The 24,976-nt window shown below is 43.5% G+C and overlaps 1 protein-coding gene across 3 annotated transcripts in view; it reads left to right on the top strand.

The window, feature by feature from the left end:
- Nucleotides 1–24,976, top strand: part of DPY19L3 (dpy-19 like C-mannosyltransferase 3) — a 428,279-nt gene that overhangs the window by 75,565 nt on the left and 327,738 nt on the right. For all 3 annotated transcript variants that reach the window (XM_085637855.1, XM_085637856.1, XM_085637857.1), the window contains exon 2: nt 20,804–20,944. In XM_085637855.1, the coding sequence (XP_085493981.1) occupies nt 20,845–20,944 (100 nt within the window). In that variant the 5' untranslated portion in view covers nt 20,804–20,844. The remainder of the gene's footprint in view (nt 1–20,803; nt 20,945–24,976) is intronic.

The following is a 24,976-nucleotide window of genomic DNA, read 5'->3' as shown; positions in this document are numbered from 1 at the left end:
GTAAGCGCGCTCCGAGCGTGCACTGTAAGCTTACCGTACGCGTACGGTGCCGTGCGCGAGCGCGATTCTGATTGGCTGTTAGATCTTAGTAAACATTCGAATCGGTCGAAACCAGGAAGTGTCGGCCGCCATTTTCTCTCTCGCACTCTGAGGGGGGGATGAAAAACAAAGTTGGATATCATTAAAAGGGGGCAGGTTGGACAGCTCCTAACCACCTAGCCTTGGTTATGGTGTGCCAGAAGGCCATCCAAGGCCCAAAAATATTTTTTTTTTTTTTGAAAAAACGCCGAATACGCTTACCGTACGCGTACGGTTAAAAAAAAAAAATCCATATTATCCCCCCCCCGTGTGCAAAAGGTGCCCGCAGGGCACCTTTTGTGCATTGCATATTACGTCGTTGAACATGTAATAGAAAACCTTTCACAACTAAGCGCATAATATGTCCTCCGTGTGCGGACGGTGCGCGAAGGGCATCGTGCGTACATGGCCCATCCAGCGTAACGTGGGCACGCGGTGCGCGTAGCGCACCGCGTGCCCACAGTGCGTGCACGCCACTAACTGCGTTAAGTGGGCGCGCGGTGCGCGAAGCGCACCGCGTGCTCACCGTGCGCGCACGGAACGAACTGCGTGAAGTGGGCGCGAACGGCGTAAAGTAACTTAGCATTTAAAAAAACATACAAATTCACTGAAAAAACCATAGGTTTCACACGTTATAGTTAGGAATTAGCATTTAAAAAACCTTGCAAATTCACTGAAAAAACCATAGGTTTCACACAAGTTATAGTTAGCTGTACATTTCACTCGTAAAAAACCAATGAAATTCCACGTTATAGTTAGTGCAGGCAACTATAACTCACGCGACCGCAATCCTCTGCTGATGCTAATACTGTATTTAGACACTTATTTGCCCATGTCTTCTTCCATTAAATTTTAGCTATACATATATTACAAATATTTTTTTTTCATAAAGACACATATGTCATTAGCAGAGGATTGCGGTCGCGTGAGTTATAGTTGCCTGCACTAACTATAACGTGGAATTTCATTGGTTTTTTACGAGTGAAATGTACAGCTAACTATAACTTGTGTGAAACCTATGGTTTTTGCAAGGTTTTTTAAATGCTAATTCCTAACTATAACGTGTGTGAAACCTATGGTTTTTTCAGTGAATATATATATATATATACCCCATACTTTGCTGCATAAGCGGGTTTTCAGATTTGTTAAAATCACTGGTGTCTGCGCCAAGATTTTTTAGAGCCCTTGTGATTTTAGTGAACTGATGCCATAAGCTAGCATCCTGCAGAGGTCTGGCGTGCCCGCTTATTCATAATGGACTAATACCCTGATGAAAATGGCAAAAGATGGACCCCCTGCCAGACAGAGCAAGCTGGACAAATTCAGAAAACCACTCCCTCAGGACAAGAATCCTGCCGTGCTCCTGCTGACTGATGCCGTGGCTTTGGCGACACCTGGCACAACATCCACCATAAGCAACAAGGATCTGCTGCACATCATTGAAGACTCCAGGCACGCGCTGGAGACCAAGATAGGGGAGGTTGGAGAGCATATGGTACTTCTATGATAGGACCACTGCAACACCCTTCCATTGAGGACGCAATCCCTAAATTGAAACAAGCAGTAAAACAGTTGCAAATGGCAGGGGGCTTAATGGTGGCAAGAATTGAATATGCTAAGGAACGCTCCCACTGCAACAATCTTCACCCAGTGGGATTGCCAGAGGGGGCCAATGGGTGTCACCCGAAGTGTTTACTGGAATTGTGGTTGAGGGTTTCTCTCAGATGATCAGTTGTCCAATTATTTTTTTATCGAAATAGCCCAACGAGCCATGGCTGGGAAGCCACCCCCGGGAGCACCTCCATGTGCCATCATGGCATTTATACTTAACTACTAGGACAGGGACTTGATTCTCCGAATTGCTCGAACTCTGGGGGAGACACGATATTAATAGTCCAAAATCCTTATTTTTCTGGACTACAGTAGGCTAGTCCAGACCCAGAGATAGTTGTTTGAGCTGGTCAAGCAGATATTATGCACCATGGACATTAAATAGATCCTATTTCTGGCCAAGCTGAAAAAGATCTTTTGGGGACATACTCTGTTCTTCAACCACACAACTGGGTGTGGGAGTGTCTCGAAAGAACCTCCTTGTCACATACACTACATGAGGTATTGTGCTAGAGAAAAGCAGGGATGCATACACCTCCGTGAAGGATTATAGTTAACTTTTCACAGTGGAAATGTGGAGAAAACACACTTGCTTAGCCTTGACCACGCGCACAAAGTTAGGCTGATTAATACCTTACAGAAATGTTGTGCTCGAGAATAGCAGGGATGTGTTTACATCTCCAGCCAGGATTACCGCTTACTTTTCATGGTGGAAATGTGGAGAAAACACACTTGCTTAGCCTCGACCATGCACACAAAGTTAGGTTGATTAGTACGTTACAGAATGTTTGCTCTCAAGAAAATTGTATTGTATTGTATAAATATTTATAAAGCGCAAAAGACTGTGACCCTACGGGTATCCAGTGATTTATACACCTCCGTCAAGGATTACAGCTAACTTTTTACGGGAGAAATGCGGAGAAAACACACATGCTTAGCCTTGATCACGCGCATAAAGTTAGGCTGATTAATATGTTACAGAAGTTTTGCGCTTGAGAAAAGCAGGGATACATACACCTTCATCAAGGATTACAGCTAACTTTTCACGATAGAACATCCAGAAGAGAACGCCCTCCGTTGCATTATGTGTAGGAACATCATGAGTGGGATTCACACTTGCACAGTGAATCAGCTGAAAGCCCCGCCCACTGCAAATCATGCTTGTTGAGAGTAGCCAAAACATGTAATAAAAAAATGTGATGAAGCATGAAGCGAGGCGGCCTGCTATGGAGCGATGAGGGGAGGGAGTGTCTTACTTGTTTACGTGATGAAGCGTATCTGTTGTTTCCCAAAAAGTGTGCTTGTTGCGGCGCCCATGGCTACTTTTTACGGTGCACTGGGGTGCCGCGACACACTTATTGTGAACCAGTGAGAACATGTTCATTTTAAGTAAACCTTTTAAAAAAAGAAATGATCTCGGAGGCGTCCTGGGAGTGAGTAAGCAGTGTTTTGGGAGGGGTGAGGGGGGTCCGCATTATTAAAGTAAAAGCAGCTAATAAAATATAATCCGAGGAAGCATTAAATGAGGCAGCCGGCATGGAGCAGGGAGGGAGTGTCTTTAAAAGATAAAGCATGATGTCCATGATCGGGTGACGTGCTGAGCCACGAAAACACAGACTCCGGTTTGCTAAACGAAGAGCAGAGAGCCTGTTGTGCTTGCAACAAGAAAGTTATTAAGAAAATATTGCTCACCAACATGAAATAAAACATACTGACTTACAACAAATGTAACAGGAGCAGCCCTCATGGGAGGTTACAACAGGAGAAAAGGAGGTACTAAGGAGGGACTACTTAGCCTATTAACGAATCAAAAGCCGCCATTTACAGTGGACAGTAACGGGAGCCAATTAAAACAATGGGCGGAAAGTGGGCTGAGCTTAAAGTCCATACCTGAATACAGCATGTCTCGAAGAGACTATGCAAGCGCTGCCTAGGCGTGGCCTAAAAGGTGTTTGACACAGTGCATTGGCAATTTCTATTCCAAATACTACAGCAAATGAATTTTGGTCCCAAATTCCTTGCTCTTATTGAGACGCTATATGCCTGCCTGTGTGTGAGTTTGGGTCAATGGAACAGTCTCTGCCCCCTTTCTCATCCAACGAGGCACTCGACAGGGCTGCCCTCTTTCGCCCCTTCTCATCGACCTGGCGTTAGAGCTGCTGACGTGCTGGATCAGAACTGACACCCAGCTCTGGGTGTCTCTGCTGGTCCCCACAACACGAGGACAGAGAAGCATTGTATGCTGATGTTCTACTATTATACAAACAATCCCTCCCCCAAACGACCATGACCCACCTAATTCAGATGCTGGATGTCTATGGTGCCGCCACTGGGCTACAGGTCGATTGGGAGAAATCCCAGTTCATATACCTTACAGGCCCAACCCTGTTGCAGCTGACAGACGCCAGACTGAAAATGGCACAAAGATCTTCGTGTACCTAGGCATCACTTCAACCCAAATCCACAAACCGCCTGGGACTTAAACATCGTCCACATTCTGAAGTGGATCTGGGTCTTTCTTTATGTGACCTTGTGTGGCTATTGAACACGTATTCGCAAAATCCAAATTAAAAGAGTTATAAAAAAATGTGAAGGTCCCAAATGAGCAGCGTCAAATACATATGGAATGTTTCTTCGAAATATTGCCAAAAAGGTCTTTCATGTTTTGGTAAGATTGCATCCTTTTAACCTTGCAAGCTGCCTAAATTGTCTGTGATGATTGAACTGAACTGTGATGACTGCGCACATTTCTAATTTTGATCTTGAGTGAGGTGAATGTATAGTTTGTTTGAAATCCGATATCTGTGTTTTTTTTTATAACTTCTTATTTGTTTTTTGCCAATACTTGTACAATTAGATAACTTGTTCACTCATGTATATATATGTGTGTATGTATATATATATATATGTGTGTGTGTGTGTATATATATATATATATATATAGATAGATAGATAGATAGATAGATATTGTAGGAGAGTAGGATCTGCTTCTTATAGTTACCCCCACTTTTTGCTGATGTTTCACTGTTTTTAAGTTTTTCAACTTTAGTCTGGCTGGGGCCCTGCTAATCGGGACCCCAGCCTAGCTGCTTCCTCTCTAAAATGATTCCCAGTACTTTAGGTACACTCCATATTGGATTCTGGGGTAGCCTTATACGTCCCTAGTATATGGTATACTATGTACCCAGGGCATAGGTACCTCAGAGGTCTACCAGGGGCTGCAGCATGTATTATGCCACCCCTGGGAAGCCTTCCAAAATGACACCACAGGACTGCTACTACAGCCTGGGTAAGGTGGTGCATGCACCCCTTACTGAGATATAGGTTCACTATAACTCTCCATATCACTGCACATATAAACCTATCGGTCACCTCTATGGCAGGCCTTACTAATCCTGAGGGCAGGGTGCTGGGTTTTATGTGAGAGGGTGCCCATGCATGAGCAGAGCCCCTCTGCAGCCTTCTGAACCTTTATTCCGGGGTTGTTTGTGATGCAGCAAAACCATATACTCTTAAGTGCATTATAACCAAACGGTAAATGCTAACTTTTGGATGTCTGCACAGAAACATCTCGTGTTTGGTGTCAAACACCTTGGAATCATACCCCCACACCAGTAACTGGTGTGGGAGTATGATTCCCACCCTTCTAGAGGGAGAGACATGACAGCACCGGTATACCCGGTACCAGCTAACAGAGCCCTGGCATCACAAAATGGATGCTGCCAGCCTCAGACATGAGTCTGCCCTCCTGCCTCTGGACGAAACTCAGTCAGGGGAGGCCCGGACAATAGGTTTCCTATCACAGGGAGGTGTCACCACCTGCCAGACAGGCTTTAGTGTATTGGGGCTGGGTGGGTGCACTCCAAGAGTGCTTTGAAGTTCAGCACTGGGGGCACATTTGGTATCCCTGTGTATAGTCCAGTTCAAACCGGTTGCAGGGGCTACCAGCCTCTGCTCTGGCGCAAAACTGGACAAAAGAAATGGGTGTAGCCACCCCTCTTTCCTGACCCTCCCATAGGTGGGTCCCTAGAGTATGTCCAACCCCTTCCTTTGGTATAAAGAAGGAACCCCTGACTACAGGACTTTAGATTACACCTGGACGAAGCTCTGATACTGAATCCTGGAACTTTGACGCTCTACCTTGAACTAGATGCCTGAAGAATCTCCCTTGGAGTAAAGGAGTTACTCCCCTGAAAGGCAGGCACCAAAGACGCATCTGTCCGGTTTGCATCTCCGAAGCTCCCGCCGGACTCCGTAAAATTTGACAACATAGGAGGTGGGTTTCTGTGGTCTCTGAGGTCGATCTGTGCACTCAGCAATTCTGAGGCCTGTATCCCTCGTGGAAGACCGTGCAACCTGAACCCCTGGACACCGCAACCATTTGCAGAAGCATCAGCCCTCCAGTGACTCCTGCAGCTGAACTTTGGGTTACTTGTAGCCCTGACCCCGAGCAGCATTTGCACCGAAGATTGCCAGCTTACACTCCACGAGTGTTCCGTGAGCTGGCCGTTTGTGTTTTCTCTCAAGGTCCCTTCACGATCCCTAATCCATCGACTGGTGGGTCTCTGTGAAGGCAACTTTACTTCTAATTGGGCTTACCTGGTTGCTCCAGACGTGCCCTGACTACATCACTTGGGGAGTCCCCAGGACCTTGCTGGTCCACACCGAAGCATCTTTTCTCTTCCTGCGTGGGTTGCTGTTGCCAAGGCTTGTTGGGTCCAATCCGGGCACCGACACCGCAGCACTCGACATCCTTCGTGGGACAGTTCGAATCCAGCTCCTGGTCGTCGTTGACGCCTCTTGGTCCTCGTGGCTGCAGAGTCGAGCTTCACCTCTTCGCACCTAAAACACCCGAGATCGGTGGGCCTTCGTCTGTCGTGCCCCTGGTCACTGGCAAGTGACCCAGACTCTGTCCCCTCTGATTTCAGGTTCTTCTGATCTTCGATCCAGGCTTGGATCACACTGGACACTCTTCTCCTTCCCAGCAGCAGCACTTTGCAGCAGATCGCTATTGAAATCATTGACAATTCCCGACACCATTTGACACCTATGCACCTGGCTTCCCTGGGTGAGGTAACATGAGTACTATGGTGCTCCCGTGGGTGTTGGCCCTAGAACCCCCTAAGTCCAAAGGGTTTGCTCAAAGTCCTCTCCTAACTGTCCTTAACTTAAACAAATTCCAACTGCGACTTTCCCATAGAATAGTACGGGGCTTGCGCCTGTGTTCTCACACTGCTCGCGTCCCCCGTGCGTCTCCTGTGTCACTACCTTGGGTGGTTCCTTGGGGTCCCAGTGATTCTACGTGCTCTAGGCACTGTGTCTAGTCAAGTCGTGGTTCTTATACCACTTTCTTAATATATGGTTTGGTCCGCCCCTAGGGCCCATTGTATATTGTGCTATTTACTGTCGTTTTAAAACTGTATTATTGTGTGCCTTCATAAAGAGGTTAGTAGAGAGTGTTTGGAAATACATACATATGTTTTATACATATACCTTGTGTGGTTTTCCTTTCATTTAGTCATTCAAGAGGTTATAATCTGGTAAACCAAGCTGCTTTACACTCCTTCAAGACTTAGCCTGAAGGCTGCTCTCCATAGCTACCACTAGGATAGCTTTCAATAAAAATAAAGGTTGTCTTTAAACCTATCATCAACAAGGGTTGTTTGGGCTGGTGCAAGGTGCCCACTATAACTAGTGGACAGCATATGCCAGGCCAAATATATATATATATATATATATCACATCACACAGAAAGAGGCCCAATACTTGCAAAACTCTCGTTTATTCAGCGTCCAGCACGGCAGTATCCTTCCTGTACCCAACGTTTCTGCCTTTCCCGGCCTTGCTCACAGGTGGAAGGACAAAATTTCAAATGCTCATTGCGCTCTGCTGCGTGCTTTTAAGTTCTTTCAAACTCACGTGACCTGGTCTGAAATACTAGTCCCAGAGTGCACCACCAGTGTCCTTGAAATAACAGCTGGAAGTCCGCATTAGTATTCATCATGTGTAGGATTAATGCTTTGATTGTGGTGCCACTCATCCACGGAAAATACTTTAAAAGACAGGTGGGTAAATATTCATTTGCACATTGCTGTAAATTGCTACCATGACGTGAAATCACAAAAGTTCAGCAAGCACGATCGTTGGTGAAGGTCATTCACCCCGAATCCCTTCCAAAAACGCGTTCCCATTTGCCACATTGGCGTCTCCTTAGTAGGCTGGGGCGCGTTTAGTGGGTCATGCTCCTCGATTGTAATCACAAAAAACACGCCTCCTGTTACTGGAGATATATATATATATATTCACTGAAAAAACCATAGGTTTCACACACGTTATAGTTAGGAATTAGCATTTAAAAAACCTTGCAAATTCACTGAAAAAACCATAGGTTTCACACATGTTATAGTTAGTGGAAATTTTACTGATAAAAAACCAATGAAATTGCCCCGTTATAGTTAGCGCAGGCAACTATAACTCACGCGACCGCAATCCTCTGCTGATGCTAATACTGTATTTAGACACTTATTTGCCCATGTCTTCTTCCATACATTTTTAGCTATACATATATTACAAATATTTTTTTTTCCTAAAGACACATATGTCATCATCAGAGGATTGCGGTCGCGTGAGTTATAGTTGCCTGCGCTAACTATAACGGGGCAATTTCATTGGTTTTTTATCAGTAAAATTTCCACTAACTATAACATGTGTGAAACCTATGGTTTTTTCAGTGAATTTGCAAGGTTTTTTAAATGCTAATTCCTAACTATAACGTGTGTGAAACCTATGGTTTTTTCAGTGAATTAGTACGGTTTTTTAAATGCTAAGTTTTTTTCCCTTATAATATGCCCTGTACATTTGGTGGCCTACGGCCACCAAAAGCACAGGGGGTGGGGTAAGTGTGGATAGTGTTTTTTTCCATTGTAATAAGCCCAGCACATTTGGTGGCCTTCGGCCACCAAAAGCACAGGGGGTGGGGTAAGTGTGGATAGTGTTTTTTTTATTTTTATTTTTTTACCGTACGCTTACCGTAAGCGTACGGTAAGCGTACCCCGCGAAATTGCCGAAAAATAAATAAAACCGTTTTTGCACTTGGGGGATGTTTGGGGACTCCCTCCACATGACTATGTGGGAGGGAGTTGTCAAAACAGCCCCTTTACATGTTTTTGGGCTTCCGATTTTAAAAATCTCTCTCAGTGCGAGAGACAAAATGGCGGCCGCCGCTTCCTGGTTTCGGCCGATTCGAATGTTTACTAAGATCTAAGAGCCAATCAGAATCGCGCTCGCGCACGCCACCGTACGCTTACCGTAAGCGTACGGTAAGCGTACCGTAAGCTGGCTCAGATATATATATTGATTTAAAGGCTATTTTCTCAGAATCTACTGAACAGATTTACACCAAACCTACAAAAGGCACTTCCTTGACCTAGGGACTACCTCTCTGCCAAATTTTGAGTAATTCTGTTCAGCCATTCGGGCTGTAGCTCGTTCTAAAGGTCCTATGGAAAAATGCATGGGAAAAACGCGTTTTGGGACCCCCCTTTTATCTCAGCCCCCGCTTGACGAATCCCCCCGAGACTTTCAGGGTAGGAGCGGAGCGTAGCGCCCCACCTATTTTGAGAAATTCGCGAGGATTCGTCGACCGGCGCCAAAGTTATTCAAAATAGAATGTTGAGGTTTTCCTATGGAAACGTGGTCCTAACTATAACTACCTACTGGCTATCGCCAGTAGGTAATATAGATATATATATAGATATAGATATAGATATAGATATAGATATATATTATATGTATATTATCTACTGGCGGTCGCCAGTAGATAGTTATAGTTAGGACTGTGTTTCCATAGGAAATCTCAAAATTCTATTTTGAATAACTTTGGCGCCGGTTGACGAATTTTCGCGAAATTTTCAAAACTAATGGGCCGCTCCGCTCAGCTCCTACCCTGAAAGTGTCGGGGGGATTCGTCAAGCGCGGGCCGAGAAAAAAGGGGGGTCCCAAAACGCGTTTTCCCCATGCATTTTCCCATAGGACCTTTAGTCTAAGGTACAGCCCGAACGGCTGAACATAATTACTTGAAATTTGGCAGAGAGGTAGTCCTCAGGTCAGGGATGTGCCTTTTGCATATATGGAGTCAATCTGTTCAGTAGTTCCTGAGAAAATTGCAGTTAAAAGCACATACATATCTATAGCCGCGCACCGTGCACGCACCGTGCGCGCACCCTAACGTGCGCGAGCGTAATTCTGATTGATTGTTACATGTCAGTCAACGTTCGAATCGGTCGAAATCAGGAAGTGTCGGCCGCCATTTTGTTTGTTTTCAGTGCGAGAGTGGAAAAGGAAGGTGGCGAACGTAAAAAGGGGGCAGGGTAGAGAGTTCCTGACCCCCTAGCCTTTGTCAGGGGGTCCCTGAAGGACCCCGAAGGCAGAAAAAAACATTTACATTTTTTTTTTTTTAAATCGCAATTTAAATTGAAAAATAAATATATATAAAAAAAAATAATACATACATAACTTAACATTTAAAAAAACGTACAAATTCACTGAAAAAACCATAGGTTTCACAAGCGTTATAGTTAGGAATTAGCATTTAAAAAACCTTGCAAATTCACTTAAAAAACCATAGGTTTCACACATGTTATAGTTAGGTGGATATTTCACTGGTAAAAAAACAATGAAATTCCACCGTTATAGTTAGTTCAGATAACTATAACTCGCGCGACCGCCACTCTATCACAAGGATGATGTCATCAGTGATGTCAAGAGTGATGCCACTGACCATGTCATGAGTGATGTAATATGTGAGGTCATGAGCAGAGGATTGCGGGCGCGCGAGTTATAGTTATCTGAACTAACTATAACGGTGGAATTTCATTGGTTTTTTACGAGTGAAATATCCACCTAACTATAACATGTGTGAAACCTATGTTTTTTTAAGTGAATATACATATATATATATATATATATATATATATATGTATATATTTATACTGAGCAAGTTATCTAATCATTTTAAAATATGAGCTGGGAAAGTACAGACCACTGTGTTTCAGCCTGTGAAATCTGTGATTACATGTGATCACAATATAGCCTAATTGGCAGCCCCACTCCCCTGATTAGGGCGGTCAGTGTGACCTAATGTTGTAATCTATCAATCCAATTCTTTGTCTGTAATAACCTTATATAGGTTGAGCCCACTTGAGGAAATTTCCTCTTGACCCTCTCACACTGCTGTTTTTAAAAGTATGCTATTGGTTCTGTTTAGGCACGGATCACAGTTGTGTTGGGTACACCTGTTCTTTTACGTTATATTCCCTTGGAGGGACTCTAGACAGAGCAGCCCAGAAACAAGGCCTCCAGCTCCAAAACCCTTTATGTATTCGAGATATCCTAGAAAATTAGGAGTTAAACCAGTTCTCCTCCCAGACTAAGGTTGGCCAAGAATCGAGGAATATGTTAAACAGTTAGCCATAAATACTTTCGGGAGGGAAACAACGGTTACAACGCATGCATTACAACGCATGCTTTTACCCCGCATACCATTACAACGAAAATGGCTTGCTGTAGGGGGTATAAGGTGTTGGATTTAACTCCAACACCTTCCCTACTGTTGCACAGACTGGAGTTGCAATAGTAAATTATACAATTCCAAACTCTAGCACACCCCTGACAGCAAGTCGGAGTAACAAATTGTGTTGTAACGGCATGTGGGGTAAAAGCATGCGTTGTAACGTCATACAACCCTTTCTGGAAGCTGTGAAGTACACACACACACACACGAGTTTTTTTTAAAAGCCATTAATCCCTTCCCTACTCATGTACCCTCAAACCTGGCACTCTCCCTTTGTGGGTGCATCCTGAGAAGAACAAAAATCTCAATTCCCCGGCTACATTACAAGTGAAAGTGCAGTAATGCTCTAAGCTCATGAAACTGTGTTTTCCGGCTATTACTCAGATTTCCAGTGGTGACGTCGGGTATGTTTTTTACAAGTTTTCCAGCCAAGTAGGTGGTCTTGACTTCTTCACAGGGCTGTATAATGAACAAAAGCAAATAGCCTTCTGTTACTCTTGTACTTGGAACCATTAACCAGCTTGAGCATGCTATGTCTGTGGAATTTCTCTTTGTTACTGGGTCAATCACAAAAAGAAGAGCTGTATTTTTCCTGAAATCTTTCTATTGAAGTATAGTGGTGTTTATATTGCGCAATTGGCTTCTCTAAATCTAATTGATTCTTAAAGATGATGATTTATATGCAGATTCACACTCATTCTTGGTGGTTTCATTTTCATTTTTGATGTTCTTTCACGTGACTCCATTAAAAAAATATCCAGCATTTAGAACACAAAACACTTAAACGGCTTTCTCAGAAGCTTTTTTTTAACAATTTCTGAAGCACACGCTAAATAAAATACATGTAATGAAAGTAAACACAAATATATTTCTTTTTTGGACCTCTCCAATTCTTTAATCTTTCAGAGTCCTTCCATTCCCAACGCGTTTCGTCGTATGCGGGTAATACACCCTACGACTTCCTCAGGGCTGGAAGTAATACAAATGATTTTTTTCAGAAAACGATATTACAATTCATCAAATACTGCCACCAAGGTCTCCTCCGTGTTACAAAAGACCAAACGAAAAAATTAAAATTGGTGTGCTCACTTGGCATGCGAGAGTCAAATGTCATCCACATTTGATTGATACTTCTACTAGAGCATTATTACAGTAAGTAATTGTTGTTATAAATGTAAACGTAAAGTGAAACTAAATATGTGAAATGCCCCCGTGCTGGTCACGGTGCAGTTTAATAATTAAAGAACCCCCTGTGCGTATCCTATGTGTGTTTAACATTTTATACGGTTTCAAAATCACAATACCTTTCGAAGTAGTATTCCCCAATTGATCTATTGGAGATTAGAGAAACAAAGAAAACGGATATCCTTAAAATTAAGATCACAGTGGCATGAGGCAACAGCATCCCTGCAGACTGCCATTAACAACACCAAATTCTAAATTAATTCACTAACGCTTACCTCCTATTTCATCCACAAATTCCGAGAATGTATGCCTTTTAGAATATTCATCCACATTCAAAATCCGCAAATGTCATTAATATTTAGCATCAAATTCCAACCGATCATTCCAAATTATAGATATTTGGCAGCCGATATGTCAGCCTATAATGTAACGCATTATTAATTGAGTTAACAGTCGACATTGATAGCATCGATTAATGATACCAGCAAGAATCCGAGAGTAAACGAAACCACGATTCCACTCACCCAAATAATCCGCACAATAGTCTTGTCTGATATCACAATCCATTTTAATCAGTCGCCGAGTTTCAGCATAAATATATTGCTTCTAATTCAAAAGAATCCCTGTAGTACGGGGTATCTGTGTATAAAAACAAGGAAAGTATAGCATAACCGAGCTCATCTAACGGCTATAACTCATTGGGTCTTATCGTAAATCGTCCTCAAACGCTCGCTTACCTTGGTGAGTTGATCTCCTCACTTCTCTACCGGATACGGTCAGGCCCATTTCCGTGTTTGAGTGGGTCTAAGTGAATAACAATAAAAAGCGTAAAGGTGACTACAAGCACCTAGAAAACAATCCCGCCATTTTGAAACAGTGTATTAAGCGCAATACTATAGTGTAAATCACGATGTATTCGCATGATAAATTCCACATAGTTCCGTGACCATACGCTATGGTAACAAGAACCAAAATTTGTGTAGTATAACGTATGCCTCTGTTGAAGATTCTATTATAAATAACAACTAAATGTCAATAAAAGTGAAAAACGGATACCCAAAGCCAGGAGTTTCTTGTATTAATCATATCTAATATTGCAGTATACTATGCTGCAGTTGCATATATATATGCTTAAAATGTAGTAAGTGTGAAATAGGGGCAACAACATGTATACCATGAACACTACAGCCAAAATTCACTAAAATCATCGGAATATAGCACTAAAGTAGGGGGTATAGGTAGAAGTAAGAATACAGGCAGAGGACTTGAAATCTTCAATCACCAAGAAAATATTGTAATTCCTGATCATAATTAAGTCCCTCCTCTACCGCACGTAAGCGCATGATCCACCGTGCCTCATGCCGCCGCAATCTCAATTCCCTATTACCCCCACGCGGGTCTAACTCTATGTGTTCTATACCAAAAAATCGGAAGGTTTTATCAGAATTTTGTGCACTACATGTTTGAACATGCTCTGCAATAAGATATCTGTGATCATTGTTCTTTATCGCTCGCATATGTTCTGCCACTCGTTCTTTTAAAGCCCTAATAGTATTTCCCACATATATCTTTGCACATTTGCACTCAATGATATAGATAACATATTTCGTATTACAATTGATATTCGACATAATATTGTACATCCTACCTGTACAGTCTTTAAATTGTTTGATCTTATGCTCAGCAAACCTACACATCCCACATTAGAACATTGGAATGTTGGGAGCTCCATTGAAAACAATGGAGTGCTCCGGGCTTATAATGGTTGGTATAAGCCCTGAGCTCCAACATTCCAATGTGTCTTTGTTCACAGCTCTGGCTGTGAACAAAGACTTCAGGGAGCCTAAGGGGATTTCAATCCCCTCGCGCTCCCTGAAGGCTTTGTTTTGTTAGAACATTCTGCCCTCTAGTGGCAGAATGTTCTAATAGCCTTATAGCCCTTCGTAGCAGGGCTATACCGGCTTTAAAGTCCCTCTGCTTTGTTAAAGTCCCTCGCATTCGGCTCGGGCCTTTAACGCTGCAGCGGGCCTTTAACAGCCGGTATAGCCCGCTACGGCAGGCTATAAGGCTATAATAACCACATTTGAAAATGTGTTAGCCATGTCTCTTGTTTTGTTACATTCGGATAGCTAGGGATTAGTAGGGTCCCTAGTGTTCTCCCTTTCCTAAATGTAATCTGTGGTTTATCAGTCACAAATTCTTGTAAGGTTTTGTCTGCTTTTAAGATATGCCAATGCCTGTTCAGGCTCTTACATAATGTAGCATTCACATAGGTAAAATCCGTAATTAATCTGATATATGTCGAAGATTTGCGGTCAATGGTTCTTGGTTTCAAAGCAGTAGTCCTCTTAACCTTAACAGCCCTTTCTTTTGCTTCCTTAATATCGAGAGGTGAATATCCTCTCTGAATAAAACGTTTTTCCATATCAGTTAGACAGGTTAAGAAGTGTGTGTCATCACTACAGTTACGTCTAGCTCTCAACATCTCCCCATAGGGGATTGCCTTAATCTGACTCTGAGGGTGTGCACTTTTGGCATGTAGCAATGAATTGCAGGCAGTAGGTTTACGGTACATCCTACTCTGGATTAACCCATCTCTAACGAATAATTCCACATCAAGAAATGTTACGCTGTTTGTACTAGAATATGTGGTGAACCTAATATTCATGTCATTAGCATTAAGATACTCGATAAAGTCACTCAATAATTGTTCTGTCCCAGTCCAGATCATGAGGCAGTCATCTATAAACCTCCCCCAATAAAGGATATGTTCGTTCCATCGACTTGCAGATGTGCCCCAAATCATAACTTCTTCTACCCAACCCATAAAGATATTTGCATAGGCTGGTGAGAATTTAGAACCCATAGCAACGCCTTGGGTTTGTTTATACCTTTGGTCTTTGAAAATAATTTTTTTTTTAGTGAGTATTAGTTCCGCCATAGTTAAAATCATTTTTGAATGCTCCCAATGACAGGCCAAATGCCTAAGCCTCTGTGAACATGATAGATTAACAAAAGCCAGGATACCAGACACATACAGTCAAGAACTCTGTAGATGAACACATCTGTCTACCATGCAGTGGTTTTTCCTGTCCTAACACTTTCCTTAATGTATCTATACCCGTCTAATTTTTCTTTACCTAAATAAAAATTTTATTGGTTGGATACACGTTTTGTTATAGCGTGCACTTATTTAAAATACCAGCCAGTGTTATTTTTCTACATCATGAAGCATATCAATTAGTGGTTATATTTTTCATTCAGTCAACATAATATCTTGGAGATAAAGGGACTCTTAAGTCTGACTAGATGAATAGGCAAGCTACCCGAACCAGACCAAATTAGTCTGTGTACCCATCAGGGAAGGGAGCCCATACATTGGGCCATCTACAGCAGGAAAAGGCTACCTCAGGGTTGGAGAAGCAGTGGAACTGTGGAAAACTGCAGCACATCTGATTGCCTCTGGCATTTTGCCTTCCGCCCAAGAAAGAGGATAAGTAATACCCTCTTTCTTTCTTGTATCATATCTATTGCCTGGACACGAGGAGGCTTACACACAAGTGTAAAACCGAAGACAAGGGCCAGAAGTTGAACAATTGTGTGGTTGCCATTTTTACTCCAGACTAGGCTTTAAACGTAGGAAGCTCACAGGCCCTTCTAGTTACTTGATCTAGAACTTCTTGCACGTGGAGCTGTACTGCGCCTGTCAGGAAGAACGAACACATTTCTGAGAATAGAGCACAAGACCCAGTTGACTAGAAAGCATGTCAGAAGGTTTCTCAAGGAAATGACACTGCATAGAAGTTGAAAGGTTGCTACTTTCTGCTACCCAGAAAAACAAGAACTTCCAGTGGGTTGAGGAACTGCTACATCATTATCAGAAGTCTAGATTTGTGAGTCGTCTTTGTAACAACCATTTTGTGCTCCTACCTTCTGTTTCTTTGCACCAAAGATATCGGGAGACAGTGATCCGTTAATCCCTTGGTGTGAGACCCTGTCCTCCAGAACAGTTTGATCCCTCATTCTAGCATTTTTAGTTCTGGAGTTATTACCACTTAAAGTTGCAGTCTCCTATAATGCTTATCAAACCAGTAGTTTTTGATTACCTGTGATTACCAGAGACTCCCTGGACTTCTGTGGGAGTTCTGCTATATAAAATCTCTACCAGGTTCGGTAGAAACTAAGAAGCACCTGAACATTTAGGGAATGGCTTTGAGGAGGGGACTAGCTGACTATTGTTCTGTCATACCCAAACTTTAACTTAAGTGAACAAGTTGACCGTGATTCCTGAGAGCGTGAATCCGGTTGATTGGGTGGAGGTTTTGGGACTTTTTTTGTAAACCTATGGTTTTTTACCATTTTTTATTTTTATTTTTAAGAGCATCCATGACTACCAGTGTCTGTTACGTCAGACTACAGCCTTGAGTGTCTCTATTCCTGCCTGTGTCCCATCCATCAAAACCTTTTATTAGCTGAAGGAGCCAAGTGTTTGCAAATATTGAATCGTCCGTATCATCTTCGTTAGGTTAACTTTGATAATATGGTTCATTGTTGAACGAAATGCTAGTGCCTCGCGGGAGGGATCTGTGAAAACCTTTTGGGTAGGGGCTTAGCCTCAGAAGGTGCTAGGATATTCTGTTTTTGGAGTGTACACCAGTGGTAAACGGCCTGATGCCCACACCGTAGGGCCCTGTGATTTATGACTGCTGCAGGAACCCAGGAGAAGATCACACATTAATGATATATCATTTTGGAACTACCTTTGTGACTGGTGTTTGAGTGAAATGTGAGTTTCCATTTTCTACTTCTATTCAACATAACGTGACCTCTATAAACAAAATAGAATAAATAAGGTTAATGTATTAGACGGAAGTTCCTTTGAAAGTTCAGAATTTTTAAACAGGCTATAGACCAGGAACCAATCAAGTGGCATTAGATGACTTAATATGACTTTCAATCTATCTTGTTTTCTTTATATCTAATTTGTAATTTTATGTATGACGTAGTAAACTTTTTGTGAAGCACTTTTGGTACCCTTCTGGCTGTAATATTTATAGTATTAAAAAATAACGACTTGACCTGTGTGACTGAAACCTTTGGGAATGAATTAAGTGTCGAAAAATTGAGGGTCAAGGAGGTATGGAGCAGAAGGAAAAAGATTTAGCATAAGTGGGAGAGGCAGCAGAATCTTAAGGCAAATGGAATGATCTCTGTCTGATGCCAATCATAAGAAATTATTTTCAAGTGGCTCCCCACCAAAACAAGAAGGACAGTCACCCAGGCCCTCGTCAGCAGTAGACTGGACTACGGAAACGCACTCTACGCAGGAGCCCCGGCCAAACTCCTGAAACGGCTTCAACGCATCCAGAACGCCTCCGCACGCCTGATCTTCAACATCCCTCACCACAGCCACATCACACCCCATCTGAGAGCCCTACACTGGCTCCCTGTCAACAAGAAGATAACCTTCAAACTCCTCACCCACGCAGACAAGGCACTCCACAACACCAGACCAACGTACCTCAACAGCCGACTCAGCCTCTACACCCCCACCCGCCAGCTCCGCTCCGCTCCGCAGACCTCGCCACTGTCCCCCGCATCTGAAGAGTGACCGCCGGCGGCAGATCATTCTCCCACCTTGTCGCCAAGACATGGAACACCCTCCCCATCCGCCTATGGCAGACCGAAGACCTTCTGACCTTCAGAAGACTTCTCAAGACCTGGCACTTTGAACAGTAGCAGCCCCCCCCCCCCGCCCCCCCCCCCTCCACCCCCCCGCGCCTTGAGACCCTCGCGGATATGTTGTGCGCTTTACAAATACCATGATTGATTTGATCTAGTGCATAATCATCAGGGTAATGTCTTGTATGTGGTAACCTGCAGGTAAGTCAAGAAGGGACCCTGATATTGAGAATAGTAGCATGGATAAGGGCAGGTCCTCTAGCTAATGTGGTTGCATCAAAGGGGACCATGGATAAGTAAAGGAACAGGTGTCGGTGTGAAATGGAGTGCACATTACTCTATTTAATTCTTATATTTTTTAACGTATCATTTATATAGCACAGCAGCTGCCTCTTAAGTGGCGTCCTCGTGCTTAGCAAGAATACCAGGAAACTGAATGTAATATATACAGGGGTGTGTGGAACTTAATAAAATATCTACTTGTCCATGGGGCAGGTTGCTTCATAAATCTACTTGTCCTGTAAGAAAATCCACTTGTCCCTTTGGTGCCATGTAGTGCAGCTACAAATTATGGCAGCAATCTCACTATATAAGAGCTCTGATATACCCTCTCTGAGTATGCCAGAGCCCATACCATAGTAGTTTTTGAATACTTGCATCCCCATATGTTTCCACGTTTCCGCAGATCTACATACTGGAGCTGAAGGTAGTGGTAAACAATAGTTCCAGGGTTAGAATGCCCTTTTGAGTCTGTGCAAATCTACTAACTTGCATGTTTTAAGAGTTTTCAACAACTCATCTCTAATATTTTCCCATACTGAGAAATGTTAGAACTTTACACCTGACAATGGCAGATGTAAACCTTCTTCCAGAGTTGAGGGAAAAAAGTGGTTGGAGGTAAAGTGAACTTGCAAACATTCATTTCCGCATGAGCAAATCTGTACATGCAGATTTGCACATGCTAAAATGCAGTTCACAAACATTTTCTAGGAGTGCTATTTCTTGTCCTACTTCTGTAAATCCTTGGTAATTCATGAAAGCCTTATAGCTGCACTTAATGCAAGGACATGTACCATGGGTGCACTTTTGAGACTTTCTTAGTTGGGCCCCTCATGGGAAGGGTATGCCCAGACGTGGGTCCCGTGCTCTCCATGTCACTGGAATGAAGCTATCCTGGCTGAAGAGGGGAGAAACCCCGAAACCGGTCCTAGGATGCTTGTTTCCAGTCCAGGGAGGACCTGACTTGGCAGTTGGGGCTGGACTGTTCCCATGAGGCACAGGGTCAAGACTTATTTGCATATGGCTGGGTTCAAACTGGAACGGCATGGTGAGCAAAAAAACGATGGATTTAGGCCCAGATCTCTGTACTGAATAACATTGTTCTGCATTCTGTCCATCAACTGTTTTTTTGCATTTGTAACCCCAAGTGGGAAGGGTATTCCCAGACGTGGGTCCTGTGCTCTCCATGCCACTGGAATCAAGCTATCCTGGCTGACGAGGGGTGAAACCCCGAAACCGGTCCTAGGATGCTTGTTTCCAGTCCAGGGAGGACTTAGCTTGGCAGTTCGGGCTGGACTGTTCCCATGAGGCACATGGTCAAGACTGATTTGCATATGGCTGGGTTCAAACTGGAACGGCATGGTGAGCAAAAAACGATTGATTAAGGCCCAGATCTCTGTACTGGGGTGAATATATGACATTGTTCTGCATTCTGCCCATCGACTGTTGTTTTAACTGTGAGTGACTGCATTCTGATCTTTCACAAGGAGCATATTGTCACACAAAGTAGTTTTGTTCAGGCCCAGTAACTACTGTGACAGTGTGTGCTTTTTGCTAATATTTGTTATAACAGCGAGGGCCCGGGAGCTCCCACACCTATAATGTTTTACAAAAGTGTGCCAAAAGGAGTCACATATTGACAAAACTAAAAAGCTGACCACCAATTTCAGACCTACTGGCTTTGCCAATGCTTGTTTATGTTTTCCATAATCATATTGAAACTGTTACACTGATTTTCTATGATGAATATTTTTGGGAAATATTAGCATACATCAACATATGTTACTAAATGATGCTGCAAAGAAATGGTACCTGAAATTTTACAGTAGTTTTGCAAAATGTTTTTTTTCCGGTTTTAACTTTTTAATGAACATTTTCTTTTTAAAACGAAGATTCTTCAATCTTGCTTTAAAGCTTACACAGATATTTGCATCTAATCAGTGAGCATTCTGGGAGCATTATACATAGCCTCATATTGCTAAACTTTGAAAACGTGTGTACACGTTTTTATACTGGAACCACTGTCAGTAGTGCGGTCGGGGCTTACAACATTTACTTACAGCGCTCACCCTAATAATAAAGGCTTTCAATTAATCAACCATAAATAAAAGTTTGAACAGCATTAACATATGGGCATATATATTACCTTAACTGCAGACAGTGCCCTTCCCTGATCCATAATGTGGTACTGCAAACTGGCAGCCAAAGGGTTTGTGCTGCAGGGGGTTGGGCCTACTTGTCTCAAGGACAAAGTACACATGAAAACTTGTTGCCCTTGACTCCAAACAATATGTCCTGGGTGTCGGGCTATAGGAATTCCACATCCCTGTATATAACTAATATGAACAGTGTATAACCTCTTGGATTTCTGCATAATTGCTGTGCCTCTCTTTACAGGTGCCCCCTTACAGAGCAGTGCCAAGACCGAATTTTCCATAATGACTTCTGCAAGACAGAGAAAAGGGGTCAGGCTTTCGGATTCTGAAAAAGATCTTCCAGCAGAGGAGAAATCGCCGATCCTTGATGCAGGGGTATCTGGTAAGTGCTTGAAGTAACCACCTTTAAGTGGCATCTTATCGCAAACTGCTCTTTTGAAGTCATATGAGGTAAAATCTCTGCCTACTAAGCCTTCACCTATAGTTGAGCCTCACATGTTTATCAGTTCGTGAAATGTTAGAAAATAATTTTTTGAGATTTATAAAAAATAAAATGCGAAACCGATGAATACGTAAGTCCTATTTTGTATATGCAAGCTCAGTTCCTCTGGTCTTGTTAGTAATCTTCTAATTTCTTCTTCATTAAAAAAGCAAATTATGTATATGGTTCAGAATACTTTATAAGGGGTAATGTACCTCTGCTAATTTTAAACTAAAACTGAAATAAGTGGGATGAATTATTCATTCCTCACACGGTTTCCTTTTTTCACAAAACTCTGTTATATTGAGCTTCATTGTAGTTTCCGACTTCCCATTAAGTTTGCAACATGATTAATTGCCATTGGGTATGCGTTTCCCTCTGTCCAGTTGTGTAGACCTTCATACAGATGTATTTTGTTGCATTTTATTGCAAATCCTATAGAAAGAATGTTTTATCAAGATTTCACCTGAGACTGCTGTAGTGCTCTTTTCCCACTCACTTAACATCTCTGGTTTGGGATCTTCATGACTATGGATGATCAATATGTGGAGTTCCCTTGGTACTCTTCCTATATCGATATAACCCTATAATGAAGTGCTCTCCCACCATTTTCATTAACCCCAACATTGTTATATTATCACGGTCATTAAATAATGCTGCTGCCACTATTTGACTTTTATTTAAAGAGCTATCTGCAATATTCAGTCTACTTCTCTTAGGTTCCTTGAAGCTTTACTTACACTTCCAACAAAACTTTGGCCAATATACTGTAGGTCTTTCCCAGTGTGAATTCACTTGTGTGTGAAATCAAAGCCGCTTTCGGAGCCAAAGACTTCAGCATCAACCAGCATGACTGATGTCTGTGCTTGCACAGTCGAACCGATCTTCCACAAACTGCAGGAGGAGGTCGACGCAAGACGGAAAGCCCTGGTCATTCCCCGATACGGACTAGATCCTTGTCCACCCTCTAAGGTCTGCTGCTGTTCCAGCCTCGAAACACCAACTGTCCTTCGAGGTATCCTTGGACCTTCCGGTTTCACCAAAGCAGAGCAAGAAAACTGATAAGGCGACCAGCCCTTACCTCACGCACAACCATCCCTTTACCATGTTCCTCAGCCTTCACCTATTCCCACCTGCTTCTCCAGGGGACGCCCTTGACATCACACATCAGGGATCTCTTCACCCTGACGTGGGTGGGCATGGGTAAGGGAGCGACACACATGACAACTGTCTGCAGGATGCCCCATGTGATTCCTATGACGCAGACCCACTGGGGGATTCAGACCATGACCTGTACCCTGCCTGTTCCTCTGCTCCGGACGATTCCATGTCCTATCAGGAACTCGTTGGAGGGCAACCTTATTCCACAAGGTGGATGATAATGCAGAGCCCTTAAACGAGGACTTCCGTTTTTAAACCCTCTCCTTCACTCGCCGTTCTATTCAGTAACTCCCAGTGCTTAACGGTATGCTACCACACACCCTGTCCTAGCTTGCGTCATAACACCTAAGGTAGATAAAAAATATAAAGCTTCATCTACTGACCCTATTTTCATTCATGACCAACTCCTGCCCGACTCTCTAGTGGTCACTACTGCTCATAAGTGGGCCAACTCCCAGGCCAGTGAAGATGCCCCCAGCCGGAAAAAGAAAGTACGTGAATAGATGCGGTGGGCAAAAATTTGTCTGCCCAGTTGGCCAACCAATGGCGTATCGCCAATTCAATCTGCCTTCTTTCACAATATGATCATGCTCAGTGGGCCGAAAAGGTGGAGCTCCTCCAATACTTCCCAGAGGAACACAAGAGGAGGGAACATGAAATAGTCTCTGAGGGCAAGCAGATGTCCAACACTAGTATTCGCTGTGGTCTAGATGCCGCAGACACCGCTGCTCAGGGGTTTTATTCAAGTGCATCTCTAGCTTCAAGCCGAAAGTTCATCAAAACCTGTTGCACATCCTTTTTGATGGGCAGCATCTCTTTGGTCCAAAAGTGGACCAATTGTTAGAAAAGAGCAAAAATGTTACGGAGACAGATAAAGCGATGGATGCACTTCAAACACTTGCTCCCTGTGACTTCTTTCGCCGCACACCCTTTCGTCCGGGTTCAAAGACCACCTCCCTTGAAGTGCAGTATATGAGTCAGTCGTCGAAGGTTCATGCTGTTTTGTGACCTGGGATGAAGCTGAACTGGTCCTTTTGGACCAACTGCGTCATATGAGGCGTTAATAGATAGGCCAGTGATTTAAAAAGCACCTCCATGTCGGAGTTAATCATCGTAAGAGGCCTATAAGCAGTAGGGCTGTCTGCGGCTCCCCCTAGTTTAAGTAGCATGCATATTTCACCCTCCTGCATGGTCTGGGGCAGTATCCCAACCTCCATGGCCTCCAAGAAAACCTCCAGGAGGCCCTGCATTAGATGGGCTGAGTATGCCTGTTAAAATACTCTGGGAACCCATCACTCCCAGGCATCTCAGACCACAAAAGCGGTTTCAATGCCGTTTTGACGTCTTCCGTCTCTGTCGCGACCTGCCCCAGCCTAGAGAGGTCTAAAACTTCCAGGAATGGGAAGTATGTATGAAGGACTATAGTCTGGTCCGCGGCGTAGACTTTTTGTGACTGTGTGCGAAACGTAACTACAATACCCACCATGAAGGTGACAAAACCACCTCCGGGGGGGGGGGGGGCAATTCTTGTTATTAGTAGCAGTGAATGTTCTCAGTGGAGGATCCAGACCAGAAGCCACCCAGACTTATCGCCCGCCTGCTGTAGTCATCGTCGATATTATTTCTAGGTATACTTATCGAGACCGTTCCAGATATCCGTTATGCGCCCACGAACCGTATGTTCCTCCCTGAGTGTGTCCATGGTAGTCGATTCTCCATCTGTAACTTTGCCAGGGCAACTCCTCCCTAGCAAATTCGACCTGCAGTTGTCACCGTACCCCTCATCTCAATCCCATCCAAGTACCACGCAAGACTTCCTCAAGGTCCTCCCACTCCATGAATCTACTCCCAGCGGAGCTACTGTTTGTTTCAAAGTAGCCTGTCAAGGACTGCGAGAGTGCCTCTCATCCCACCAAATCCTCAAGGACATCTGCTGGCAAGCGCCAAGACCTCAGTCTCTGGGACCCGCCACCCATCACAACAGTGCAGCTAACGGGAGAATGATCTGACCAGAAACGCGCAAGATGAGTTATCCTGATGGCCCCCTGTCTAGGAAACCCCGCCGCCAACACCCTTTCCAGTTTGCTATATGTGTTATTTGTTTCAGAGTGGCAAGTATATACTAGAAGGCCAAAGCTCCGTTTGTGATGCTTCAGTCTTGGTCGTAAGGCAAGGACTTTCTTTATGGATATTATTAGTCTCGAAAGAGAAATCTGCTGCAATTGAAACAGAGTGGCCTTGAGGTTGAATGGGCCATAGTATTTTTCTGATTGAATGATATTGCGTACTTGTTGGTGACCGAGGGGATTGTATAATAGGTCGTTTTGCATTAATTTTGGACAGTGGGCCCCTCAGGAATTCCAGTGGCAGGTTAAACTCTAGGTTGAGGAATGAAGGTAAGGAGGAAACCTGGTATGTCGTCCCCTTCCTCCATTTCTGGAACTTCGTACCGACGTACATTATTTTGTATTCTGTAACATATTTTTGAATGTGCCTAGTCGGAGGGCGTCGGGCACTGTAGCTTCTAGGGCCTCTAGTACCCTTTTAGATCAATCCATCTGCAATCGGACAACTGTCATTTCCGTATGGAGGACAGTCCGTTCCTTAGTCGTATCTGTTGATGAGAGTTTGACCGCATTGGTAGCTGACTATATTTCAGTTCCTTCATTAATGTGTCTATGGTTGCAGCCGTCATGGTGGTATCATCTTCCTTTGAGGGTGACTGTTTCAGGACAGCCTTTAGTGCATTGGAGAAAAATAATTGCCTAGACG

The sequence above is a fragment of the Triturus cristatus genome, chromosome 12 (assembly GCF_964204655.1).
Source record: "Triturus cristatus chromosome 12, aTriCri1.1, whole genome shotgun sequence".
NCBI lineage: Eukaryota > Metazoa > Chordata > Amphibia > Caudata > Salamandridae > Triturus > Triturus cristatus.
Note: the sequence above shows the minus strand (reverse complement) of the source record. Positions and strands in the feature narration are given on the sequence as shown.